The sequence below is a fragment of the Solea senegalensis genome, linkage group LG8, assembly GCF_019176455.1.
Source record: "Solea senegalensis isolate Sse05_10M linkage group LG8, IFAPA_SoseM_1, whole genome shotgun sequence".
Classification (NCBI taxonomy): domain Eukaryota; kingdom Metazoa; phylum Chordata; class Actinopteri; order Pleuronectiformes; family Soleidae; genus Solea; species Solea senegalensis.
In genome coordinates, this window is record NC_058028.1 from 3,408,736 (window position 1) to 3,428,455 (window position 19,720).

The following is a 19,720-nucleotide window of genomic DNA, read 5'->3' on the forward strand; positions in this document are numbered from 1 at the left end:
TTGCTCGTGGCTTAATGGATAAAGCACTGGCCTTCTAAACCATCGATTGTTGATTCAAGTCCTATCTGTGGCATTTAGAATGTTGTCCAAAAAAGTCGTAGTTTAGTATGACATTAAAAAATTGACAAAAAAGTAATAGATTAGTATGTCGTCAAAAAATTGACTAAAAAGTCACAGGTTAGTATGTGGTCCAAAAATTGACAAAAAGTCAAAGTTTAGTATGTGCTCCGAAAATTGACAAAAAAGTCTTAGGTTAGTATGTCGTCTAAAAATTGACAAAAAAGTCATTGGTTAGTATGTCGTCAAAAAATTTACAAAAAAGTCAATGTTTAGTATGTGGTCAGAAAATTGACAAAATTGACCAAAAAGTCATGGTTTAGTATGTGGTTCAAAAATTGACAAAAAAAGTCATAGGTTAGTATTTGGTCAAAAAATTGACAAAAAAGTCATAGGTTAGTATGTCATCCAAAATTTGACAAAAAAGTCAAAGCTTAGTATGTGCTCCGAAAATTGTCGTTGTCAATTGTATGTCGTCCAGGAAGCCATAGTATTGCTCGTGGCTTAATGGATAAAGCACTGGCCTTCTAAACCATCGATTGTTGATTCAAGTCCTATCTGTGGCATTTAGTATGTTGTCCAAAAAAGTCATAGTTTAGTATGACATTAAAAAATTGACAAAAAAGTAATAGATTAGTATGTCGTCAAAAAATTGACTAAAAAGTCACAGGTTAGTATGTGGTCCAAAAATTGACAAAAAGTCAAAGTTTAGTATGTGCTCCGAAAATTGACAAAAAGTCATAGGTTAGTATATTGTCAAAAATGTCATAGGTTAGTTTGTCGTCCAAAAATGGACAAAAAAGTCACAGGTTAGTATGTGGTCCAAAAATTGACAAAGAAAAGTCATAGTTTAGTATGTCGTCCAAAATGGGACAAATATAGTATGTCGTCCAAAATTCACAAAAAAGTCATAGTTTAGTATGTCAAACAATTGAACAAAAAACTATAGTTTCATGTTGTCCAAAATTTGTCATAAAAAGTCATAGTTAGTATGTGGTCCAAAAAACGTCATAGGTTAGTCTGTCATCCAAAATTGCACAAAAATGTCATAGTTTAGTATTTTGTCCAAAACTTCACAAAAAAGTCATTGTTTAGTATGTTGAACGAAAGTCATTTTTTTCAAGAAATGACTCACCAAATCTTCCTCAAACTAAACAGTAACAAAGCCGAGGTTCTCCTCATTGGCATTAAATCTCCTCTTTCCAAAACCGACAGCTTTTCTCTCACTATCGACAACTCCATTTTTTGCAATAGCAAAAACTCAGTGTCTTGATGCACCCAATCCATTTTAACCACATCCTCTTAAATACTTCTGTTTTCATTTACATAGAGAATGTTAACCTTTCCATTGTGTAGGAATGTGAATATTTTCTAATCTCTGAATGCCAAAGTTTTCTAATCTCTGAATGTGAACATTTCCTAATCTCTGAACGTGATTTCCAAGTTTGGTACACAGACTGGCATTTTTCAACATTTAATGGACAAAAGAAAACTTGATTAATCGAGATAATAATCGACAGATTACTCGATTCTAAAAATGATTGTGTTGTGTGTTGGCTTTTATTTTACTTTTTTTTACTGTGTTATAATAATGTTACGTTAAATGTTTTGTCTTATTTTAGAGTCTCTGCGTTTTAATGTATTTTAATCCATAAATGTTACATAGTGCATCTTTAAATCACTTCACTTCAGTGTTTTGTCTTTATTTATAATTTCATCGACTGAGCTGCAGAGGTTTTTGTTTCTGCAGGATTCTTCCTCTTCCTCTTCCTCTGCTCTCTGTCCAGCCTCAAGTATAAATAACCTGCTGATTCATGTTGTCATCAGTCTGACTTGAGTCTGCAGATTCACTTTCTCTAGGACAGAAGCTGAGTCTCAGCTTCTGCTTCTGAAGTCTGGAAGAGTGGAAACAAGCAAACACAGCGATACTGTTGGGTGCGGTGTCACGGGACTTGGCGTAGAGACGCAGACACACAACCGAACTGAACCTTCTCTGTCTCACATATTCAGCACTATTAATATCTGTCTGTAGCAGAGCTGGGTATTGATTTAAAAGAAATGCCGGTAACAACATCGACAAGATCTGGACTTCAACACCAAAACCTGAGTCATAAAGTCGTCACACAGAGCAATTTATTCTGTGCATTGAATCAACCAGGTCAAGCTTTTCACGGTTCCAGACTGCGACCAAAATTGGGAATGTACGACTGAATTTTACATCCAGTTGCACATGCGTGTCAGTGATGTTGTGTGCCCTGCGTCATGTGTCTCTACCCTTGAGTATTTGCGTTGCCCCATTGCAACAGCACCTACACAGACCTGCCAATCTCTACGCATTTTGACATCAAACTACGCTACCATGATGTGTCACTTCTGTGTCACTGTGGGTCTAACTTTAACGTTTCCATTCCGGCGTCAAACACAATTGGAGAGCCTCTATGTGGAAGATGCATATTAATTATGTGTGGTCAGCCAAAATAATAAACCAAAATAATAATATTTTTTTCCTGGGACTCCTCTAAAAGAGCAAGAACCTAGCAACAATAGCACATTTGCACAATTTCTGCATCTATTACCAAAGTATTTATTAGGAATACAGTGGAAATTAGTAGAAATGTGAGTGTTTGGTTAGCATGTTGATTTATCGTGTGTGCCCCTAACATTTTCAGTTGGGGGGGCCACTGTGCACCAAGTGGAAGAAGTTCATCTGGAGCCCTGCTTTTCCTGCCAACATGGCAGCGTAAACATTATCGTTGGCTAGTTTAATTTCTGCTCTTAGCTGGTCAACCTGATTCCGAATTTCAGTGGATTGTGCCTCCGCTTTGGAGAGTAATTCAGTCCTCAACTCGGCGATTGCTAGGACGTCCTCATGTCTGGGTCCCCAGTCGGTTGCGGAGTTAGCCTCTGGGCTAGCCTTGGAGTTGACCCTTTTGTCCGGCGCTTTTCAGGGGTTTTCAGCTTGGTGCAACATCATGGATTCAATTATGAGTGTCTCAAGTGACTCAAGGTCTTTACATTAAATAGCTGCTTCTATATTTATAAATAGTGTTGGCGAGGAGCTCAGTAAGAACACATCTTCACATGGCACTGCTCAGACCAGAAGTCATGGCGAAGGAAACAAATGGAGTCTTGTGACGTCCAGAGCTCTACTGGCAACTGGATGTGCTTGGAGACGTTTAAACATTAATCCAAGAGGTTTATTCTTCCTCTAACTGGTAGAAAATCCAGATAATCAGCCTCTGAAGGTTTGAGAGTTGTAACATTAAACAATGGAGGTCGTTCACTCCTGGACTCTGGGACTGAGTTTGTCCCGTTTCACCTGCGTCACAGTGTGAAAGAGGGTCGTCGGGGTCACCTGAGAGACACAGTCTGCCATTGTGCGAGTGTTGATCCCTCTGGAACGAGAATTCAGGACAGCATTGTTGGCGGCTGATAAATGAGAGCACACAGGAACAGAACTTTTTCTTCTTTCCCCCATAGTTGTTGTTAAATGACATCTAGCAGGGTTTAATGGTATCATTGTTTTCCCAAAGTTGAGTATTAACTGTATACACGATGAGGGAAGACTAGCGTATCAGGACCTCTGAAACGTTGGTTCCCCGTGTCGCTCGGGTAACAGCTTTAACAAAGAATTTCAAGACCTTGTTTCTGAGTCATTTTCAAACAGTAGTGTTTGTAAAGTGCGACTCATCCTTGAGGAGTTGTTTGTGTGTTTATCAGATTGACAGATTCATCTCCACTAAAAAGTGAAATGTGTTTGTGTGTTACAGGAACTGCACGACTGCTCCCTCCTCACGACGATGACTCTCAGCTCCTGATTGATTGATTTTTTTTCTCGTCACCATCCGTCTTGAAGCCCAATTGATTCCTCGATGGGTTCCCGCAGCCAAGGATTCTTCCATCACCACCATCACCACCACCACCGTAGCTCCATGGTGCCCACCACCGTGCCGAGGCTTCTGCCCGAGAACGGCAGCCTGTTGGGCGGCATTGCGCAGATCACACCTAACCTCTTCCTCAGCAGAGGGAATGTGGCGTCAAACCGCAGCCTGCTGTTGTCCAAAGGCATCACCTGTGTGGTCAACGCCACCATCGAGCTGCCAAACTTCAACTGGCCTCACATGGAGTACGTCAAGGTTCCGTTGGCGGATATGCCACACTCTCCCATCTCCTTGTACTTCGACAGCGTGGCGGATAAGATCCACAGCGTGGGACGCAAGCGAGGGGCAGTGCTGGTGCACTGCGCGGCGGGCGTGAGCCGCTCAGCCTCCCTGTGCCTGGCCTACCTCATGAAGTATCACCGTGTGTCTCTGGCAGAGGCTCACGCCTGGGTCAAAGCCCGGCGACCCGTCATCAGGCCCAACGGTGGCTTCTGGCGGCAGCTCATCGATTATGAGAGGAAGCTGTTTGGTAGGAACTCTGTGAAGATGGTGCAGACGCCATACGGGGTCATACCCGACGTGTACGAGAAGGACCGCAGGAACCTGGCTCCATACTGGGGCCTGTGAGAGGCGGCTGTGGGGGTTTAGGCCTGTTCTGGACAGGTGACATGGGACACGTGTGAGTGTAGATCTGTGAGAAGCTTATTTAACGAATGTCGGTGTATGTGGACAAAGGGAATAGAACCAAATGTTGGTTGTTGACGGCGCTGCTGTTCATCCAGTCAGTCGCCTCCATTTTGCCTTTGAGTGGGAGAAAAACCACAGAATCCTTTGGACCAAAGGATCAACAGCTCATGTCAAAACAAGATGAAACACTCAGAGAGTGAAAGTTGGTGCTGTCTGTTCTGGTCTGATGTTCTGGTCTGATGATCTGGTTCCAGTTAGGGATGGGTATTGAGAGCCGGTACTAAATTGGTACCAGTTGCTCATTGGTCAGTACCAAAGTATCAATAGGTGTCCGAACAAATAATTCCGCTATCAATATTTATCCTACATTTATTCTAATTTTACCTTAGAACAGCTGGAAATGGGAAAATTCTAACACATGTTGCTAGTATTTGCTAGCATCAAGCACTATGTGTGATGTTGTGCTGTTTTCTGGTTCATATTGTCTTTTCTAAATTTAGCACAAATGCATTGACTTGTATGTTAAAAATATTGTTGCTAGTAAACACGAGCAACCACACAAAACAAACAAAAACTAGTTTTACAGCTTTAACAAAGCTATAATTTCTGCTGCTGCTAAAAGAACTGTTCTCTCTGCAGCCAAAAAGCACTGTAAATTTTTGTCTCTCTTTGCTAAATTTAGCGCAAATTAAGTAAAACATGTTGTTGCAAATAAACTAGCAACTCACGAAACGCTACAAACCAATAATACAAAACTAATATTTCTACTGCCGCTAATAGAAGAGTAGCAGACAAGCATTAAAAGGTTTGGGCTGTCTTTGCATAAATTATGCTACGTATATGTAAAATTGTAGCAACAACACGAAAAAAAACATAAAAATTCAAAGGTCAGTGCTATAAGTTTTACTAGTTTAGCACAGTTAACTTTTCTGCTGCTGCTAACAGAAGTGTAGCAGATAAATGTTAGAATGTTTGGGCTCTTTTTGCAAAATGTTAGCACAAATGTATTGACTTAAATGTAAAAAGGTAGTCACAAGTTAACACTAGCAACACCACAAAAAACACTTACTAATCATGTTTTACTTCTTAGCAAAGCTAACATTTCTGCTGCTGGAAGTGTATCAGATAAGTGTTAAAAAGTTTGCTAAATTTTAGTGCAAATGTTTTGTCGTATATGTAGAAAGGTAGTTAAAATTAAACACTAGCAACCCACAAAAAACACAATCATGTTTTACTTCTTTAGCAAAGCGAATATTTCTGCTGCCGCTAACAGAAATGCAGTGGATAAATGTTAGAGAAGTTTTGTCTCTCTTTTTAAATTTAGCACAAATTAAGTGAACAGTGGCAACCCCACGAAAAACACTTTGGAATGTAAAAGTTTAATAACATCAGGCAGGGCAACAAACTTTAGATTTCTGCTGCTGCTGCTAACAGAAGTGTAGCAGATAAGCGTCAGAAAGTTTGGGCTGTCTTTGCTAAATTTAGCGCAAATGAAAAAAATACAAAAGTCTAATAGCATGAGTCAGTGCAACAAGTTTTACAAGCTTAGCACAGCTAAGGTTTCTGCTGCTGCTAACTAATGTGTAGCAGATAAACGAAAGGTAATGCAATGTATAAGCAAAAATGTAGTAAAAAAACACTAATCATGTTTTAATTACTTTAGTAAGGCTAACATTTCTGCTGCTGCTAACAGAAATGCAGTGGATAAATTTTAGTCTTTTTTTAAAGTTTGGGCTCTCTTTGCTAAATATAGCACAAATAAAGTGACATATTTACGTAAAAGAATTATTGTAAGTAAAGGTTGGGCTCTCTTTTCACAAAATTTAACAGAAATTAAGTGGCATGTACATGTAAAAAAATAAATTGCGATTAAATGGGGTAAAAGCTAGCAAAGATTCATGTGTAGCTGAAGTTTATCGTAAAAAAAGTCCTCTGGTGGTGAACTAGGAAGTCGCGTATCCTTAGCACCACTTTATAGACAAGTATTGATATGTATCGGTATTGATAAGCAGTATCAGTATTGAAAAAAAAAATCCCAACGATACCCATCCCTGGTTCCAGTGGAGGACGAGGCGGAGTCACCGCGGCTCAGACAGTCACGTAACTGAAGTCTTTTTCCTGACGTGGTGTCGTGTGGTGGTCTTGTGGTTCTGGTTTAATCTTTTGGTGTAAGAGCAGCAGCATGCTCTGACTTCATGGTAGCATTTAAGAAAAAAAATGTACAGGAAAAACAACATATACAGACAAATAATTCCAATGGATTATATCTGCCTTTTTTAAGGCGGAGGCTTAGGGGAAGCTCCTGTGTAACACAGGGTCGACTGTTCCGTCCTGTGACCACACTATGTGTATGTAGTGACGTATTTAAAAAATAAAAAAAAAAGATAATAATAATAATAATAATAAAAAAAAGTGAAGGGAAGTGGTAGCTCTTGAGAGAATCTATCTACCCCACTCCGTTTGCCTCTTTGTTTGTCTGTGGGTTCCAGAAAGTTCTTTCCCGGTTCATTGAAACTTTTCACTCTGCTGCGCGTGAAAAAGCACTCGTCAATAATTACCGTACAGTCTCTGTACATCGTTTGTGTGAAAAAAAAAAAACGCCTTTAAATTTCTAAAATTGTGTTGGAAAAACTAACAAACAAGAAGTTTCAGATGAATTTCCCGCACTGTCATGGACAGTGAACGCATCGCGTGACATCACGACGCAGCAGAGTCGACTTTTTCAACGCTTTTCTGCCCTAATAGATTTAAAGGTCCAGTCTGTAAAGTTTAGGAGGAGTTTTAAATGAATAAACTACCTGCTAATATGTTAGCATGGATGTAAAATTGCTTTCAAACTAAAATTGTCTGGTCTTCGTGGCCTAAGAATAATAATAATAAAAAAACCTTTTCTACAGAGGTGGCCATTTTGTCAGGCCACCGTAGTTCTCTGACACACTTGAGAAAAAAAAAAAAAAGCGCACAACTCCTGTTTGTTGCAATCTGCAGTCTCACCATTAGATGTCACTAAATCTTACACACTGGACCTTCTGAGTGATGTTACAATGTTTAAAAAAAAAAAAAAGTTTAGTGGAGAAAAGGTTTTTGTCTGTATTCTGAGAAATTCTTTCATGAGATGGTGAAATTAAAATTTTTGAAAAATCATTGTGTCTTTTAATATAATTTTTATTATCTTTTTTGTCTTGTTTTTAAATATTCCTGCTGATATTTTCACCACAGACTGTTTTTAATATTGGATGTAGCCTTTTAATTTGAAAAGCGAAGCCTGGAAGTAGCAGTTAGCCACCAAGGGGCAACTCTGCTGGTTGCAAAAAGAACTACACTTGAATGGACTGCTGGCCACTGATCGGTCAGAGAGTGTCGTCACTGGAAGAGTCAGGAGCGTGTCGTCTGACACAAGAATCAAAGCCAACAATGCCGAACCGTAGATCAGTTAACCCTCTTATGACCACCGAGGTAACCCGGCTGAGCCAAAAAAAAATCTAATAAAACAGAAGAAAAAAAACCCAAAACACTTTCACTTTCATAGACAAAAAAGAAAGAAAAAAGTGTTTGTTTGTGTTTAGTTAAAGATGCATTCAAGAAACCTTGTAAACGACAACACTTGCAGTCTAGTAAGTCCCATAATAATAACGGTTAAACCCTTAACACATAAGTATTTCTTTATTTACACGACATTCAGTCGACGGCAGAAAACCGTCGTAAACAAACAAAACAAAAGTGCTGCAGCAGAATCACAGTCACAATTCTTCCAGACTTTGCAGAAAAAAAAAATCAGAAAAACACAAATGCAAATTAAACGAGCCGACAGTGCAAAACATTCAGACGCAGTTAAAGCACAAGTCGCACGGACAATGGAGGATGCCTGACTTCCAGCTCAGCAGTGAGGGTCAAAGGTCACAGGGAGGGAAAAAAAATGTTTAATTCAAGTACGATAAAAAGCTCGTGATACAACTAGCTGGAAATAAAGAGTGCAAGAGCAAAAGAAAAAAATGTTCTCTGACAAGTCGCCCTCCAGTGTTTTTTTAACTATACTGCACAAGTCAAAAATTTTAATACCAGCCACTGAAATAAGATGATTCTTTAGTTTTAACGATCACAGCTGACCTGTGTGAGTTTTTTATGCAACATTCACGCAAAAACATATATTTTTTCTCAAAAAGGGTAACAATAACACAATAAATATAATATTTATGCTCCCCCTCCAATGTCAAACATCGTACATGATGAAGAGGCAGCTCCGAAGTTTGTAGAACGAGGGGGAGGATTCTGGGACGGCAGAGTGTGGACTTTGAGGACTTAATGCACACCGAATATTTTTTCGAACGTGTGACGACATCGATAACAAAACTGCGACTGTTATTTTTTTCCTGAGCCATTTTCTGAGCGTTGTTGAAGACCAACCGTTTGACGCAGCGTCGGATCGCGTCATTTTATTTTTAATTATCTGCACTTTTTGTCCCATATAGTCTGCGAAGACCTCAAGAAAGCCTAGTTGACCACAGGGGGCAGTAGATACAGCAAACATGAGGGTTTAGTTGTGTGTGTGTTGATCATATTCAACAAACCAGGGATTCATTTAGCTGAATATCAACTACTTTTTATTTTTGTGCGGCATTTCAAGGATCTGTTTTGAGTTGTAATTTGTAGATGGTCCCTGCCTTCATGATGAAAACGAGTTTTGATTAAGAGATATTGATCTCAGAACTTTAAAACTGTGGCTCCGTGTTTTCGTTTCTCCTTCAGATGTCACTGCCTCCCAGAGTCTGTGGATTTTCATAATTAAAGACAAATAAATACAAAGGGGATCCAGTTTTCCACTTTTTTTTAAAGTTCCGTTTCCTCCTTTTTTTGATTTCTGTCCAAAAGTGCTGCACACATCTGATCATGATAAGCCCAGTGTCTTGTTGCCATGGTAGCAGCAGCAGCAGCTCAGAGCAGGTCAGGCAGTATGAGACCCGGGGGTTTGGGCTCCACACAGTTAATCCAGAAATTAGCACAGCTGGCGTGATACTGATGTCCCCCGTAGAGCAGCTTGAAGTTGTCCGTCTCCGAGTTGAACGCCTGTCAAAAGGCGAACGGGTGAAACATTAGAATCCAAAGTCAATGTGTGCACAAAACTTATTTTTGTAAAAATATCTGATCTGACATTTTTACACCAGCATGTACAAATTTTAATCACTTCATAGTTTGTGATCTGGTTGTAGACCAGCAGATGGTGACACCATTGACCAGTATTTCCCAATATTTCTTATACAAGGACCCACTTTTTGAAGATAAATCATGGCGAGAGCAAATGTGGTTAACGTAGCCACTAATTTACCGCTATATCTGTAATGTACCTAATGACATTTTTAACTGGTAAATAAATGATTTCCCAGAGATGTTTGATACATGAATTACATAATGTGTCTAGATGTTATATAAAAAAAACATTTACACATGAATCAAAATTAAAATTCTGATAAAAGTTTGATTTTGGGGACCCAAAATAAATCTCCAGTGAGCCATTTGTAGGTCTTGACACTGTTTGAGAACCACTGTCATAAACTACCTATGTAGTTATCCAGTTTGAAAAGTGACGCCGAGGGAGTAAAGGGGAGGTGGCAGTTGGCCGCCACCAGGGGGCGACTCAACTGCTTTGCAAAAGGAATGACGTTCGAATGAAAGTTGAAAATAAGTACATTTTAGTTAAAATTACGTTCAATAGTAAGATTCTTTAGTTTTCATGTCACGTTGTCTTCTTGCAGTCAAACCGGAGCAAATTTTTGCTCTCACTCTCCTTGATGTACTGTATGTCGCAGAAATGTTAACATCAACATTAAGAGATCCATAAGGTCACATGGACACAAATAGTAGGGGGAGGAGTCAGGAAAACTTCCTCCCACACCACACACCTGTTAATTGGCAGCCATTTTGACACAAATTGGCTGGAAAAGAGCCGGTCGTGTTCCATTTACACTGACAACTGGAGGTCGGAACCCGGGAGTGACATCGCATTCCCAGAGTTCAGGGGAAAAGTCATAAACGCAGACGTATCTCAGGCTAGCCATCGTTAGCGATACCAATACATGGCATGTCTTGTGCACAAAAGGTAATAAAAACGTCCGAAAATTACTACAAATGGAACGCACCATTAACGTTCCCGTCACGATTATCCTGACTAAAATAATTGCGATTCATGATATATTTGCCTATCTTTGACTACTTTTTGATTCTTAAACATAAACGGGTGTTAGCCTGTTAGCCTTCCGTCTGCACTCACAGTGATGAGAAACATCGCAGGTAGGATACAGATTTCTTCAGGAAATTTCATTAATTTAATAAGATCACGATGAGGAGGATGCAGCTCCCCCTTGTGGCACATAAAAAATAAAAAAAATCACATGTTGGCGAGTTACACAGGAGCGTCCTATCACAGGCGAGATTCACCGGCGTCAAAGTTATCTAAGAGGGTATCATGAGAGGGTTAACGATTCTCCTCCTGTGCTGAAAACTCTCTGGACTCTCAGTGGTCGAGTTTGTGCCTCGCTGTAGCGCTGTGTGTGTGTGTGTGTGTGTGCAGTCAGGAGATGCTAATGTGCGTGATGTGCAGTTTAAGAGTTTTTCATCCCTGGTGAAAACGTGGAGCTGAAGCCAGAGAGCGAGAGAGTGAGTCATGAGCGGTGAATCATAGCCTCCCACACACGACAGGAGACAGACTCCACAGGAAAACAGAATATAACAGAATAAAAACACTATCACAACACACACACACACACATATATGTATATATGTATATATACATATATACACATTTAAATATATATATGTATATATATATATATATATATATACATATATATATATATATACATATATATATATATATACATATATATGTACGGTGACATAAGACACAGATATAAAGTACCTGCAAGGACTAAAGGCTGTTGCATTGATAACGGTCACATTAATTATCAAATATATAAATACATTATATTTCGATTAAAAATACGATAAAATCCAATACAATCTGAAAATCCTATATAGATATATATACAGTATATATAAACAAATGCATGACTAAGCACAAACTTTACAAATGTAAACAAAGATCAGCAACAGCATTTTAGCTGAAAATAAAGTAGCCATATCCGACTGATACTGGAAAATACTGGTTGCAATATTGGTATCGGTATCGATATCTGTAATTCTTATATTTTTGAAATAGCTTGAAATTACTCGGCAAAAAGGTGCAACTAACTACTTATTCATAATCGACGAATGGAGTCATCATTTGGCATCTTCCCTGACTCTCTTTTCGAGGTCCCTGTTTGAAAATGAAATGCCCAAACTAAATAGAGTATATCTCTGCAATTACCAGCTCTATGTGAATTATCTTGGTCTCAAAATAAAGATAACACTTGTGAGATGGGTTTCACTGTAGATACCACTGTGCCAGAGTAAATGTAGATGGGACCCACAATAAATGAAATATTTTAAAATTTTAAAATCAATATCACCTTGAAAAAATTAATTAGGAGCTTAAAAACTCATGGAAGTCATCAACATGTGGACATTAGCTGTGCAACGTCTGATGATGCTGAAGTGAAGCAGAGTATAATTACAGAGGTTTTAGTGAAGAGATGCCTCGGCGACTCTATAACACTATCTATGTCATTTAAGATAACTATGGGTACAAAATGATTAAACCCATTTAATTTTATTTACATGTCACTATTGGTCTAATAAAAAATTGTTTTGAATTAAAAAAATAAAGGCTAGCTTTGGCAAATCTGGGTGATTGACAGCTCGTTTCAATCATCAAAGCCAATAGGATCAGGCTGCGGTATCCGAATGCACGTAGCATGTCAGAAGGACGTAAATGCGTATGACGTAGTTTGACGGACATTCACCTTTCTCCAATCAAAACAAGCTAATGGCCGTTTGGAATGACCAATCAGACCAGGAAGAGGCCTCAAAGCATGCTGGGAAGTCTAGTTCTCCGTTAGAAGCGGTTTTGTTCCGGTGAAAACAGCTTGTTTTGCTCAACAACAAAGGTAAGACAACATTTCTGGTTGTATTTGTAAGTGAGTTGTTGTATTGCTCTTATTTTGCGGCTGGATCTGTGAGTTTTGGTCGGTTACAAATTGTTGACAATTAATTTTAATTAACTGTTTCAGCCCTATAGCGTAAAAGTTGATCTTTTTCAAGAGCAAAACAACATTATTTTAATTTTTGAGACAGAATAAGAACACAAAGCCTATTTTTCTGATTTATTATTGTTATACGAAGCAAAGAACCCAGAAAATATTCAACATTTACAAAGCTGAAAAATCAAAGTTTGTTTTAATTTTTGAAAAAAACAAGAGATTTATTAACTGATTATGAAAATAGTCGACGATTCATTTAGTAAACAATTAATATAATTATATATATATATGTGTTGGATATAATTGTTTGAGACATCGGTATCAGCTCATCCCTACACGTGATTAACCCTCTGACGCAGGGGTGAGTGTATTCATGTTTTCACTGTGGAGTCGATCAGATAATGCGTCCGTGTCCAGGCACAGTTAAAGGTCCAGTGCGTCACATTTAGGTAAAATCATTTCCGTTTGGCAGAAATTGCCACTGAACGCATGTCGACACATTTGCTCTTCTTTGCTTGAAAACAAATCAGTGCCTCTTCACTAAAAGGACAAAGCAACAATCAGTGGTGTGAGCTGAAGCCAAAGCAGTTTTTGTTTTTTTCACGTCATTATCCTGAGGTTTTTTTTCTATTCTCCACTCGCGTTCTTACCACTGAGGCTCTGCCAAAAACCTAATTAAAAGACGGGTTAAAATGAAAATCACAGCCACAGTAGAAGAGGAGGAAGAAGCAGCAGAGTGATTCAGTGCTGAGGAAAAACACCCGCTGTTGATAGCTGGAAGATGTGAGGTCAGAGGTGACCCTACGATGGAGGCGACAGACGAGAAAATGAAACCCTTCCAAAACAAAGTGACGAACTGTGTGACCTTGAAGAGCCAATCCCAGAGTGTGAGACTCAACCCAGAGGAGCCAAAGTGACACTTCCCTTATTATTTCTCTTTCTTTAAGTCATTGCCGGGAGACTTTCTTGTTCTACATCGACAGTTTGCCAAACCACACCTCCAAAAAGTGAATTTATTGTTATTTTAATAACACCTTAGCAACCGTAACTAGACACGAGGCACCTATCGAGTCTATTCAGGTTTATCCACCCTGTTTTATTTTCCCACAGTGTTGGAATCCAAACCTGGATGATATCAGAATTTGGGCAGGTTGTTACGTGAAATACGGTTACATCTGACCAACATTTTCATACGGAAACTCTTCTCTTCAACGACATTAAGGCTTCATTGATGCTTTCTGCTCTTGAAAAAAGATGCAGAAACGTAGGTGCGACATAATCCGCATTACGTAAAATGTCATCATCTACAATTAATCGCAATTGCAACATAAAATATGCAAATACAAAACATAATTGGGCTCACAGTCAACAACATGGCACAAAAATAATGCCATACTGTTTGTCACTAGAGGTTGAAAATGAATTGCGTTCCTCGTCTGTAAATCCCTTGCTAGCACATTTAAAACCGCAAAAATACGTCTGCATGACCATTTTCAGGAGCTCCGTTGTCACAAAACAACATAAAATCCCTGTTTTATTTTTGTAATGGGTCAAGAAGGGAATTCAAAACAAATCTAAGGTTAAGCTGAGCTCAGAGCGCCCTCTGCTGGACCACGCGGTAATTACTTCAAACAGTGTGTTGTGCTTTGAGGCTGTATATTCTGAATTTGATTAGGTTTTTAAAGCTCAAATTTTTAACCCCCAACGCCAACCGACACTGGTTCAGATATCCGATATTTCAGCAACAACATTTTATGACTGCGAGAATTTAATGTGTAATTGTATTTTTCAGTCAAGTTGATGGCGTTTTGTTTTTTTTTGTTAAAGACAATGTTAATAAAAAAAGACGTATAGAAATGGGGATGCAAGGCTGAAGCAGGCTTGTAACACGCAAGCACAAATATGAGTCAACGCACTGCCAAACAAGGAGAAACAGAATGGCTGGTCCCTACAATCTAAAATACTGACTGAAAAAGAACAACCCAGCTCTGTAATTCTTTAACTTTACAGCATGCGCGCTCTGCAGGAACAGAGAAGTCTGACAGATGGACAACATCTGAGGAGTTGGGACTCAGCAAACAGTCACTTTGTGAGTGATTTTGGCTGACGGTTACTGAATGTTCTCAGGCTACATCCACATTACTGTGTTTTCATTTCATTCAAGGGTTTCAGCTCCGCTTTAGATACAACATTAAGTGTTCCCTTCTTTTCAAAAATAATGCATGCAATGGAATCCTGGGGTTCCGTGTCCCTCACAGCGCGACTCGAACGACGACGACAGCAGCAACTAGAGTAGACCGGGAGAGACCCGGAGAGTTTATTGGAGGCGCGTTAAACGATGGACACAGTGGAGGATAATAATTTAACCATTTGGAACAGAAACAAGCACATATTTGTGTCGTCCATTTTTTTAGAAAACCATGTCAGGGTTTATGGAATAATGTGGATGTAGCCTTAAGTCTGACAACCGTTCATCCGTGAGAGAGGAGCAGTGGCAACTCATAAATCCATGTCACTTTGGCCACCCGCTGGGCTTGTACAGGAAAAAAAATAGGCTCCACCCCCCACCGCCACCCCAAAGGCCCCCAATGTGAGAAAGGGAATAAAATTCTGTTTGTCTCATACTCGTTTAAACAGACGTCCAATTGTGCTCTCTTCTTTTTTCTGCAAAATGTGGCAAAGTCAAAGACATGTCATTGGTGACGACAATAAAAAATTCAGTTATTTTAGGGCTGCAACTGACAATTATTTTTGTGATTGATCAATCTGTCGATTATTGTCTCGATTCATAATTTTGTCAACAAAAATGTTGGTCATGTTTTGGCCATGATTCAGTTTGAATGATTTCTTTGTTGATATGAAGCAAAGAAACCAGAAAATATTCACTTTTCAGAAGCTGAAAAATCACATAACTTGTTTTAATGATAAAACAAATGTTCAAACCGCTGAACCATTTAACAACGAAGCCTCAAAATGTTTTTTTGCTTATTTTAATAAAAAAAGGGCCAGAAAATTAAACATTTACTGCATGTTAAAATGGTGTATGAACAATTTAAAATTAAGGAAAAACACTGCGCGCTCTGTGTTAAAGGGTTACAAAACGAGTTATATTTAATAGTCCATTAATCGTTGCAGCCCTTCAGTATTTACGAGTGTGTGTTTTAATACTGACCTTGCTGCGAGCATCGACGTTGAGCAGACAAACTCCACAGGCCAACTCCTTAGCGTTCTTAATTCCATGTCTTAAAACACAGGCGGCGAAATCCAGCGAGCTTTCATCAGGCTACACACACACACACACACACACACACACACAGTTTGTTTGTGAGTGACCTTCAGCGTTCTATTATAATGAGAACTTTTGTACCTGCGTTGAGTGCAAACACGTCTGTGTGACAAGGTTACTGGAAAAACATAAATAACTAAATACAAATGAATAAAACATATCTGCACCCTCTCACAGTTTTGTGTTTAGCATTTGTTTTTTGTGTGTGTGAGTATCTTACGGCGAGCTTGACCAGCGACATGAAGCCCATGAGGTTGTTCCACACACGGCTGATGTCCTTCAGCAACTGCTGCAGCTTCTCGGAGCTCACCGCTGTCGCTTTGATGCCCAGCTCCACGCGGCACGTCACACGGTACACCTCTACCACACCTGCGGGGGTGCACAAAAAAATGAAATAAATATGACAAAATAAATCATAAAAAGACCCTTTTTTACGATCCTAACTTCACAAAACACGGCAATTCTGTGGCTCTTACATTTGACAATGACATGTCTCCATGTAACGAGGCAGGTTAGGTGATACTTGAGTGAAAAGTACAAGTATTTTACCAGAAAATGACGTTGATAGAAGTTGAAGTGTATGACATTTACTTCATGTACATGTAAAAATGTTTAGGTTTTGACAACAAGAAAAAAAAGGTTTGTATTGGGGTTTGTGTGAAATTGCATTGCATATCCGTTATCTAATATCGGCTCTGAAAAACCAATATCAGTCGAGCCCTGATTGATAGAGCAGCTTATAAACACACAAATGTGCTCCACTGCTCTTCACGTGGACGCCGCCAATGTGCACGAGGCCTGATGCCACACGCGGTGAGTATTAACCGGGTTCTTCATCAGCCTCTTGTTCTCAGAGCACAGCTGGCACTGGCTCAGTGTGTACAGTGACGTGTGTGTGCGTGTGTGTGTGAAAGATTTGGCATTTCCTCACCCAGCAGGTACTCCATGCCCTGAGCAGACTGCATGACCTCGGTGCAGACAGACGAGCTGCTGATGCCATTCAGAGTGTTGTTAGCTTTGGTGATGACCTTTGTGTGGGAAGAAAAAAAAGACTGGTTACCTACACTCTAAACCATTATCATTACATCCTTTTTATGCGTTATATTAACGTCATTACTGTGTTCATTACTGTGAACTTTGCACTTTGCACTGTTACTCACTTCTGCCCAGTCATACTGCTCTTTACTGCTCTTTCTGCAGTGCTCTTTTTCATCTTTAAAAACATTTATATACTGTGTATATATACGTTTACTGTTCACTTTAGAAAATTTTGTATGCTTGTTATGCGCCAATGACACCAGAACAAATTCCTTGTATGTGCAAATCGTACTTGGCAATAAAGCTCTTCTGATTCTGATTCTGATTCTGAAACCCAACCAGAAGGCCGCCATCTTGGATGGAACTGTAATTCGGAGGCAATTTTAGTGATTTTGCACCGTTGGCGTATCCCAGGGCTTTCGTGCGATCACCTTCAAACTTGGTGAGGATCTATAGTTTTTTAAAATGTCGCATGGTGTACGAGATAAAGGGCACCAAAGTTGGCGAAAATTCAGATTTTTCGCCACCGACAATGAAGCTCTCACAACTTCGCGATGGAAGGTCCGATCCCAACAAATTTGATATGACTGATGATGGGCCATGGCTGAAAACGTCTATGAAAAAACATTCAAGTGCCTCCTGGTGGTGAAAGAAACCAAACGAATAAAAAAAAAGTTTCTTTACGATTTCAGGAATAACTTTTACAGGAATTATTACTCAAAATTGGTGAAACTACTCAACACATGGCAGATGATGCGTGCTGAATATGATGAGGTATCACTAAATGGTGTTGCCATGGCAACTGTGCAAATTTGGGATTATTGTGACAAAAAACTTATATATATATGTGTGTAAAAATATGTGTACATATATATACATACACATATATATATATACATAAACATATATATACACACACATATATATACACATATATAGATATATATATATACACTGTATATATATCTATATATGTATATGTATATAGTTAAATAAAACTTATAAAACTTATAACTTCACGAAAGTGGATTCCACTGCTAACAAACCCCCAGATGATAAATGTGAGATAACGGGATAAATTGGTTATTTTTCCAGAATTCCCAACTGGCACTTTAATTTAAAAAAACAACTGTTTTCCTGTTGTTTCTTTTTTTCCTCCTGAAGCATGTGTTTGAACGGACTGTGACATTTGAAACAACCGACATTGTTTTGAATCAAAAACCCTGAAATTGTGTTTGCAGGAAAGTAGAAAATAATTTGGCTCTAATCACAAGTGAATGTCCTCGGGTGCAGCAACAGTCTGACAAACATTTCCGGTGGCTTTGTCTTTCTGTTAATTATTCCGCCACAGATGTGAATTCCACACAGGACGAAGGTCAGACGCAGAGCAACAAACACAAACCTCCAGAGCACTTTCCAGACACCGCTGCCACTCGTACGCGTAGCGCTCGCTCTCCTGCAATAACACAAAACAAAATTATGTCAAATGAACACAAAGACAGAAAAGAAGAGAGGGAACGTGTTGTAAATATTAAGAGTGCCTCCTCACCTCCACCTCCCCCGTCAGGTCCTTGTACTTGTCTCGGATGACGGGCAGCGCGGGTTTCTCGTTCAGGGTGTTGGACCGGTCTCTGAAAGGCTGCTCTGGAGCTGGAGACGGAGGCGAGCGGCCGATCTCCTTCTCACCCAAACTGTGACTGCGTTTGTGGGAACCTGAGGCAAAACAAAAGCCATTTTGGCAGGAAACTACACATTCATAGACGTACCAGAAGCACATGAATCAGGCAACTCTTTTTTCTCTTTACCAGCTTCTAAACACCATCCTTTACTTACTCTACCGTCCTCAAACACAAATTTAATGCGTTTTCAATCAAGCTTTAACCTTACTATTTGCAGACTGGCGAGATGGCGTTTTCGTTTCATGTACCGAGTGGGTGAATGTTTTGTTTTTTTCTGTATATAATTTACTGATTTCTTTGACGTTAAAATCAAAAATATTCACTATAATATGCTGATGGAAACAAATTGGAGCCTGATTCTGCATAAAGTTTCATTATTTGTTCGATGTGTCCTCCTTTTATTCTGCCATGATCTCAGATCCCGTCACATGGTCTCAGACCCTATCACATGGTCTGACAAGTTAGCCGTTTGAAGGTCACTGACACCTTCAATAAGACATAGATGACAGGTTCTGATTTTTTTTTTAACGCCATTTTCTCTTAACTCCTCGATGTAGGATATATGAAGATTCTTATTTAATTCTCTCTGTTTCCGTTCAGGATTTGGAAACTAATGAGAGAACTGTTTCCGTTTTTGTTCTTTATCAATTTCAGCAACCTGCGGTGACACCTAGGTGTGCAACTAATGATTATTTTCGTAATAATTGACTTGTAATTTGGTCCACAAATTTTGATTGGTGTTTCCGCAAAACAAAATTAATCAGTTTTAATGATTTCTTTGTTATATGGAGCAAAGGAAAAATCTTAATTATGAAAAACTATTTATCAAAATAGTAGTTGGTGATTCACTTACGAGTTGGTTAATAATCAATACACTGTTCGGGGCCCTTGCGATGAGTCATTTCCACTCAGCTGCAGCTAATTGGACAAGGGCAGCGCGAGTAAACACATAATCGG

The 19,720-nt window shown here is 39.2% G+C and overlaps 2 protein-coding genes across 7 annotated transcripts in view; one reads left to right on the forward strand and one right to left on the reverse strand.

Moving 5' to 3' along the window:
• The first annotated feature begins 3,829 nt into the window (after window positions 1-3,829).
• Window positions 3,830-6,658, forward strand: dusp14 (dual specificity phosphatase 14). The gene has a single exon (XM_044031348.1). It carries the CDS (start codon window positions 3,930-3,932, stop codon window positions 4,563-4,565), a length of 636 nt encoding a protein of 211 aa, XP_043887283.1. The 5' UTR covers window positions 3,830-3,929; the 3' UTR covers window positions 4,566-6,658.
• Window positions 6,659-8,269: 1,611 nt separating this feature from the next.
• Window positions 8,270-19,720, reverse strand: part of synrg (synergin, gamma) — a 45,549-nt gene continuing 34,098 nt past the window's right edge. For 5 of the 6 annotated variants that reach the window (XM_044031293.1, XM_044031292.1, XM_044031290.1 and 2 more), the window contains 7 exons: window positions 18,634-18,797; window positions 18,487-18,540; window positions 16,978-17,074; window positions 16,267-16,415; window positions 15,933-16,043; window positions 15,386-15,424; window positions 8,270-9,689 (listed from right to left, as the gene is read on the reverse strand). In XM_044031293.1, coding sequence (XP_043887228.1) covers window positions 9,558-9,689; window positions 15,386-15,424; window positions 15,933-16,043; window positions 16,267-16,415; window positions 16,978-17,074; window positions 18,487-18,540; window positions 18,634-18,797 — 746 coding nt within the window. In that variant the 3' untranslated portion in view covers window positions 8,270-9,557. The remainder of the gene's footprint in view (window positions 9,690-15,385; window positions 15,425-15,932; window positions 16,044-16,266; window positions 16,416-16,977; window positions 17,075-18,486; window positions 18,541-18,633; window positions 18,798-19,720) is intronic. The other variant, XM_044031291.1, reaches the window with a different exon arrangement.

Bases quoted from the DNA above. Each gene is read 5' to 3' on its own strand.
- dusp14 (XM_044031348.1), top strand. From the start codon at position 3,930: ATGGGTTCCCGCAGCCAAGGATTCTTCCATCACCACCATCACCACCAC.